This window comes from Pan troglodytes, chromosome 19 (genome assembly GCF_028858775.2).
Source record: "Pan troglodytes isolate AG18354 chromosome 19, NHGRI_mPanTro3-v2.0_pri, whole genome shotgun sequence".
In the NCBI taxonomy this organism is placed as follows: Eukaryota; Metazoa; Chordata; class Mammalia; order Primates; family Hominidae; genus Pan; species Pan troglodytes.
Genome location: NC_072417.2, coordinates 72,724,719 through 72,733,125, shown reverse-complemented (window position 1 = coordinate 72,733,125; position 8,407 = coordinate 72,724,719). Strand labels below are relative to the sequence as shown.

Genomic DNA, 8,407 nt, shown 5'->3' with positions numbered 1-8,407 from the left:
TTAAAATTTTTCTATCTGTAGGAATGAGTGACACTCAAATTATTCTCCATTTGACTTATTAGTGTTAACCCAAGATACAGAATGGACATTGCAAAACCCTTCCAAAAAATCCTTCTCAAAGTGACACCAAAACCTTTCCATTGTTTACATCTGGTTCCTCTCCCCAACCACACAAATTGTCTTTTTGTTTCAGTGCAGGTCCTACTCTTCCCTCAAAGACTCAGCTTAAAATCCATTTATCGGCAAGGCACGGTGCCTCACGCCTGTAATCCCAGCACTTTGGGAAGCCGAGGTGGGTGGATCACTTGAGGTCAGGAGTTCAAGACCATCCTGGCCAACACGGTGAAACCCCGCCTCTGCTAAAAATACAAAAATTAGCTGGGTGCGATGGCGGGCGCCTGTAGTCCCAGCTACTCAGGAGGCTAAGCCAGGAGAATTGCTTGAACCGGGGAGGCGGAAGTTGCAGTGAGCCAAGATGGCGTCATTGCACTCCAGCTTGGGCAACAGAGTGAGGCTCTGTCTCAAAAAAAAAAAAAAAAAAAAAAAAAAAAAAAAAAAAATCAATTTACCTTACTTCTCCAGCTATTAAAGCATTTATTGATTACATGACCCATTTAATTTGAAGCCTAGGCTACTTTATGTTGTTAGTAATCGCATCTGGACTTGGCACAACAATCATTTATAAATACCTCCCATATACAAAGCACCAAACTGGGTGCTAGGCTGTATTTTGGGTTCACTCATCTCATTTCCTGTATTTTAGCTGAGAACCAAGTAATAATATTAATAGGTGGGAAAAATATGTGGATTTTATCTGGACAAAGAATGTGACTAATCATTGCCGTTTTTTTCTGAGATAGAGTCTTGCTCCGTTGCCCAGGCTGGAGTGCAGTGGTGCGATCTCGGCTCACTGCAACCTCCACCTCATGGGTTCAAGCGATTCTCCTGCCCCAGCCTCCTGAGTAGCTAGGATTACAGGCACGTACCACTGCACTCAGTTAATTTTTTGTATCTTTAGTAGAGACGGGGTTTCACCATGTTGGCCAGGCTGGTCTGGATCTCCTGACCTCGTGATCCGCCCACCTCGGCCTCCCAAAGTGCTGGGATTACAGGTGTGAGCTACCATGCCCAGCTGTGACTAATCATTTTCTTTGAAAAATCTTTTAACAGCTTCACAAGGGAATTTTGTATTATTCATGTATTAAGTTTAAAGGAACAGCTAACAAGTAATAAGGATTACTTTAAAAATCTTTGGGTGATTAAAGATTACTATTTAAATTTATTGATTCCTTGATATTATGTTTAGTCTCATCAACTCTGCTATGAAGAAAAAGTAAAAGCCAGAAAAATCTGACATTTCATTAAGACCTCTTCTTGCAAATGAAGTGATCATTTAAGTTAGAATGGGAATATTAAAAAGTAGCTTTTCTAGATTCAAATACAAGTGGTAAAAAACTGAAACTGGTGGGCGTGGTGGCTCACACCTGTAATCCCAGCACTTTGGGAGGCCAAGGCAGGCAGATCACTTGAGGTCAGAAGTTTGAGACCAGCCTGGCCAACATAGGAAACCCCATCTCTACTAAAAATACAAAAATTAGCTGGGTGTGGTGGCATGTGCCTGTAATCCCAGCTACTCAGGACACTGAGGCAGGAGAATCATTTGAACCTGGGAGGCGGAGGTTGCAGTGAGCCGAGATCATGCCACTGTGCTCCAGCCTGGGCGACAGAGTAAGACTCCATCTCAAAGAAAAAAAACCTGAAATCAAAACAATAATCCAGTCATCCCTTAGTATCAGCTGGGGTTTGGTTCCAGGACTTCCCCCTGAGGATACCAAAATCTGGTTGATGCTCAAGTTTCTCATATAAAATGGGTAGTGTCTGCATATATGCACATTTTCCTGCATACTTTACATCATATCTAGATTATTTATAATATCTAATACAATGTAAATAGTTGTTATACTCTTTTTTTCTTTATATTATCTTTCATTATTGTATTATTTTTATTGGATTTTCTTTGGAATATTTGAAATCTGTGGTTGGTTGAATCTGTGGTTGTGGAACCCCAGATACTGAGCCCCCAGATACAGGGGGCTGACTGTATTTGCTGACATGTGAAATTTGAATTTCATTCTCCATAGTTTTATTGGAACATAGTGATATTCATTCATGTACTGTCTGTTGTTGCTTTCATACTACAACATCAGAGTAGCTGCAACAGAAATTACATGTCCAGAAAGCCTAAAATATTTACTATCTGGCTTATCAAATTCAAATCAGATAATTTTATTATTCCCTACAGTTTGAACACATGGAAAAAGCATTAAATATCTAAATATGTAAATTAAGATAATGAGGCACCTTTTTGTCAATAATTAGAAGACTGAGGAACTATGAGGTGTAGTAAGACTGGCATTTTCATATATTGCTGGTTGGAATATGAACTGGTTCATCTGTTCTGCTAAATAGGAGTACACATCAGGAATCTCAGAAATCACTTTCACTGCTGTAGGATTCAACAGTAAGAACATATCACAATTTATTAAACCTTTTCCCTACTGATATAGCTATATATATGTGCTGTTTTCAGATTTCTATTAGCAACGATGGTGTATTTCACATTGTAATGAATGCTGTATTTAACATTTTTAATGTATTTATCATCAGCAATTAACGCCAAATCTATAGGAGTCCAATTTTATGAGGCACAGAATATTGTATATAGTCTGAGAGTTCCTAGAGAAACCCCTAAGTCTAAATGTGGACTTACTGGGTCCACCCTAAGTAAACAAAACTAGTATCACCAATAAGCGGCAAATGCCATGTACCTCCAGATGTGATACGCTAGTCAAAGACCACCTACGTCTAGAGGTGGACTTACTAGGTATCAGGTTGTACACAGCTTCAACTTTACTAGATATTGCCAAAATGTTCTCTAAAATAAGAGCTGGCCTGGGCATGGTGGCTCACGTCTGTAATCCCAGGATTTTGGTAGGCCAAGGCAAGAGGATCATTTGAGCCCAGGAGTTCGAGACCCAGCTTAAGCAACATAGTGACACCCCATATATACAAAAAATGAATTTTAAAACAATCAGTCGGGTGTGTTGGCACACACCTGTACTCTCAGCTACTCAGGAGACGAAGGTGGGAGGACTGCTTGAGCCTAGATCAAAGAAGTAGTGAGCCATGATCATGCTGTACTCCAGCCTGGGCAACAGAACTGTATGAAAAATTAATTAATTAAATAAAAGCAATTTATTCTTCACCACCAACACTTTTCAGGAGTATTAATTATTGCTAATCTGATGGAAATGAATGCCGTCTCCCTAATTACAAGTTAGGTTCATTGTCTTTTATTTATTGACCCTTCCTACTGTTTCCCCTTTTATAAAAGGACCATGTCCTTTGCCCATTTTTCTATTATAACATTTGTCGGCTGGACGCAGTGGCTCATGTCTGTAATCCCAACACTTTGGGAGGCCGAGGTGGGCAGATCACGAGGTCAGGAGTTCAAGACCAGCCTGGTGAAACCCCGTCTCTACTAAAAACACAAAAAAATTAGCCAGGCGTGGTGGTACGCACCTGTAATCCCAGCTACTCGGGAGGCTGAGGCAGGAGAACTGCTTGAACCCAGCAGGCCGAGGTTGTGGTGAGCCGAGATCGCGCCATTGCACTCCAGCCTGGGCAACAAGAGCAAAACTCTGTCTCAAAAAAAAATTTGTTTTTGATTCTGTTTTGTTTCATTTAGTAACTTGAAGGTGTATTCCCATTCTTCTAAGAACAAACTCCTCCATAAAACCCACCTTTCCTGCAAGGCTGCTTCCATGTTCTTGCCTTAACTAGATCCAGCATTCCCTTGATACTACTGCTCTCACAGTCCTCTCAATGCAAACTGAGATACATAAATTTTTTATCAATAACACTATCACAATTATCCCAAAACTGTAATGATGTCCTTCCCTTCTAACAAATCCATAAAATAATTCCAAATTCTATAGATTGGTTTTCAAAGCTTTCTGTAATCTGACCTTAACAGTTTGCGCCACCTACTCTCCTATATATATTCTACGCACCAAGTAAACTCAACTGTTTGCCACCATCTCAAACACCCCCTGGGCTTTCTATAAATACTTCTCTGTCTTGATCCATGCTCTTCTTAGCACCCACCCGTTTATCAGACATTCATCCTTCAAGGAAAACTCTTCCTTACAATATAATACCAACAAATATAGAAAAGAATTAGAAAAAAAAAATCACCATTTTGCAGCCATAAGAATAAAATGGATTCAGGCAAGAATCATCAATTGATGGTAAATACAAAATGTCATATTTTATGAGGAACGAGATATTTTATATAATGTCAAAGTATCTCTCCCTCAAATTATTTATGAATTATAAAGAAAACCAGGTTGATATAATTTAAAAAGCACCCTAATAAGTAATTAACATTAATAACACCAGTAAGGGGGAAATGCCATGTACCTCCAGACGTGATACCATGACACTATTACTTATGCAGTATTTCAGTTAAAAATGCATAACCATGAAGAAACATTGGAGAAACCCAAATTGAGAACATTCTATAAAATAACTAGCTTATATTATTTTAAAATGTTAATGTTGTGAAAGACAAGGACTGAGGACTTTTTCCAGATTAAGAGACTAAATACAATATGTGATCCTAGACTAAATCTTGAACTAGAGAAAAATGCCATAAAGGACATTACTGAAACAACAGATATAATTTGAGTGTGAGGTGTAGATTCAGAATATATGCTTAATATTTACTAAACTAGAAGAGCTCTCATTCCAAGAATCCACACACACTCCCACCACATCTGAGGATATGCCCTTATACAATACACCTGAGAAGAGAAACTGACAGAACTAAATGATTAATATGTGCTAATAACAGTGTCTAGAGCACTAAAGATAAAAATGAACAAATTAGGCCAGGCGCGGTGACTCATGCCTGTAATCCCAGCACTCTGGGAGGCAGAGGCGGGCGCATCATAAGGTCAGGAGATCAAGACCATCCTGGCTAACACGGTGAAACCCTGTCTCTACTAAAAAATACAAAAAATTAGCCGGGCATAGTGGTGGATGCCTGTAGTCCCAGCTACTCGGGAGGCTGAGGCAGGAGAATGGCGTGAACCTGGGAGGCGGAGCTTGCAGTGAGCCAAGATCATGCCACCGTACTCCAGCCTGGGCGACAAAGTGAGACTCCGTCTCAAAAAAAAAAAAAAAAAAAAAATTAACAAATTCAAACACTGGAAAGGTTTAGGGAAACGATCATCACTCACCTTACTTTAGGGACAAATACATGAATTTGGGTCCTTGTGATTTTTGATAAAGATTTCAAGTTTCTATTATTGAACATAAAACTAGATTCCAAAGGAAATAACTAGAAGAGTTACCGATAAAAAATTTAGATTCTTAATTTTTACACAAAATATCTAAAAACACACATTATACTGTCTTTTGAATTTTAATGACACTAATAGCTTTATTTAACAAACATTGAGTGACTACTATGTGCAAAGCACTATGCTAGGTGCATGAAAGATACAAAGATGAAAAAAGACACAGTCCCTGCCCACGAGGAGCGTATAATCTAGTGAGGGAGACAAATACACAAATAACTAGAATACAAGGCAGTAAACAAGAGTGGGCAAGTGCTGAGTGTGGCCTGAGTGTGATACTAACTAGCCTCAAGGTTCCAATTTGAAACACGATGAAATAGTGTTGTCTGCTTCGAAAATCCCATCCCAAGTTTGGCATAATGGAAGTTAAATGGCCCTACCCAAACAGGTGGAAATAACAGAGTAGGCCAGGTGGAGGCGCTGTTTGAAAGTACTATCACACCTACATACATGGTGCTGATATAAGTACGTAGGTACAGCTAAAAAAGAACTTATATATATATATAATATCATATATATATATATATAATCTGTCCTTTGGTTAATGGCTATAGCTACTGTTTTAAACAATATACTTTTATATAAAAAGGAATTTGTATAATCCCAGAAAAATCAATTTAAGGATTAATATTAATTCAAGAAAGAATCCTGCCATAGGCAATTTTATTTACTAATTGATTAAGTCTTTTCTCTAAATATCTATAAAGCTCTGTAGCAATTAAACAGTTAGACATCTAAGTATTGCTGAGTAGAAACCTCTTATGTTCAGCCTTCTGAAAGAAATGGTCACATACCTGATATATAGCACTATTCTAACAGCAACAGGAAGGCCTTAAAGAGATTTTAAGAAAAATAATTTTTAATGCTTCAATGCAAATGGAGTACACGCTGATTAAATACAACTCAATGTTCTTTGAAAACATCTCAATGACAGCGTTTGATACCAGTTAAGGCCAGCAAAATTGTACTGAGGAAAATATTATTACATGTACTGTCTTTCATTGGTTTCATGTATCATTGCTTATGACTATGGCAACCCAATCTTTTCTTTGACAACTGCATTTATGGGAACTGATGAGCTTTGATTTATGAGCTTTGATTTGCTTTTAGTTCATAGGCCAATAACAAGTGCTGACCACCTCCTCTTGGTAGTGCTGTCTGAAATAACTGGCAAAGTAGAAGCACATTTCCTGGCTCCTTTTCCCACTTCCTGAATTGGAGGGTTCACCACCTTAGCCTGTTTCCTTTCGTGTGTCACTGTGGTCCTGGGTCCTCTGCTGCTTTCTCTCAAGGAAACGAGCCCGTGCATCAGATATGGATTTGTCATCATTTCTTCTTTGCATTTTCTTTAAGACGTCTTTCGATATTCCATCTGAAAACATTACGAATTAATCCAATAAAACTTAGCTTTGAGATTCAGTACTAGAAATGTTAAGAGAAAGAGAAGCCCTGATTTTTCAATGTTAACAAAGTAAAAACAATAAAGAGAAAAATTAAATTTTGCCCTTTCAAAAGCAATGTAGTCTATGGTTACAAAATTAAGAGCACCAAGGCCAATGAGTCAGAAAAACTGACCCTAATTCAAGTATGTGGCAGTGTTATTACACTGTAATAGAACACCTAGTGGCTAAGATTTCTTTTTCTTTTTTTTTTTTTTTTTTTGAGACGGAGTCTCACTCTGTCGCCCAGGCTGGAGTGCAGTGGCGCAATCTCCGCTCACTGCAAGCTCTGCCTCCTGGGTTCACGCCATTCTCCTGCCTCAGCCTCCCGAGTAGCTGGGACTACAGGCGCCCGCCACCACACCCAGCTAGTTTTTTGTATATTTAGTAGAGACGGGGTTTCACCGTGTTAGCCAGGATGGTCTCGATCTCCTGACCTCGTGATCCGCCCGCCTCGGTCTCCCAAAGTGCTGGGATTACAGGTGTGAGCCACCGCGCCTGGCCTCCCTAGTGGCTAACATTTCTAAAGATTTTTCTATGATTTATTCAGCAAAACTCTTCACCATTCCATTTTGCAGTGATGTCAAATAAAGAAAATACAATATGCTTCATCATTCAGCCTCAAAAAGCTTTACTAAGAAGTTTTCTGTGTATGTGAGCTGAATAACTTTCTGTCCTATTTTAGTACCACAACTATTTATGCCTCCCAACCAGGGTCCTAATTATTTCATAGAAAAAGCCCCTTGGATATACAAACTTAGCCAGGCGTAGTGGTGCATGCCTGTAATCCAGCTACTCGGGAGGCTGAGGCAGGAGAATAGCTTGAACCGGGAGGCAGAGGCTGCAGTGAGCCAAAATCACACCATTACACTCCAGCCTGGGCAATAAGAGCGAAACTCCGTCTCAAAGAAGAAAGAAAAAGAAAGAAAGAAAGAAAAAGCCCCTTGGAAACAAAGGGGATTCTGAGTTAATAATGCATAAATCATCACTTTTTTTTTTTAGAGATAGTGTCTCACTCTGTCACCCCCAGGCTGGAGTGCACTGGTGAAATCACAGTTCACTGCAGCCTCAAACTCCTGGGTTCAAGCGATCCTCCTGCATCAGCCTCCCAAGTCACTGGGACTACAGGTGCACACCAACATGCCTGGCTAATTTTTATTTTTATTTTGGTAGAGATGGGATCTCACCACATTGCCCAGGTGGGTCACAACATTTTTATAAACAAAAATAGTGAAGTACTACTGGGAAGCAGTATGGCATAGTGGTTAAGAGTAGAACAAATGATTTACTCACCCTTTAGCTGCTTTACATTTTCCTTATTTGTCCATCTCCTTCTTGCATCTTCTCTCACTTCACGTCGGGCCACACTGCTCAAATCATGTGCATTAAATTCATGCAACTTGGGTAACAAGTCTCTTACCCATTCATAACGGATTGGGCATACAATTCTTGCGTAGACTTTGGTGGTAACCAATACCTCATGAAAAATGATCCATTCAAGTTTGGTTTCCTGTTCATGAAGCTATACAAAACATTTCTTTTAAT

General features: G+C 39.3%; 1 protein-coding gene across 9 annotated transcripts in view; it reads right to left on the bottom strand.

Moving 5' to 3' along the window:
• Nucleotides 1-5,479: 5,479 nt before the first annotated feature.
• The window catches only part of DHX40 (DEAH-box helicase 40), a 42,798-nt gene continuing 39,870 nt past the window's right edge, over nt 5,480-8,407 (bottom strand). For 8 of the 9 annotated variants that reach the window (XR_010153043.1, XM_024350699.3, XM_024350697.3 and 5 more), the window contains 2 exons: nt 8,156-8,384; nt 6,261-6,795 (listed from right to left, as the gene is read on the bottom strand). Coding sequence is in view for 8 of the 9 variants with exons in the window: in XM_024350699.3 (XP_024206467.1) it covers nt 6,656-6,795; nt 8,156-8,384 (369 nt within the window). In the remaining variant the exon portion in view is untranslated. Of the gene's footprint in view, nt 6,796-8,155; nt 8,385-8,407 lie in introns of all 9 variants that reach the window. The other variant, XM_024350696.3, reaches the window with a different exon arrangement.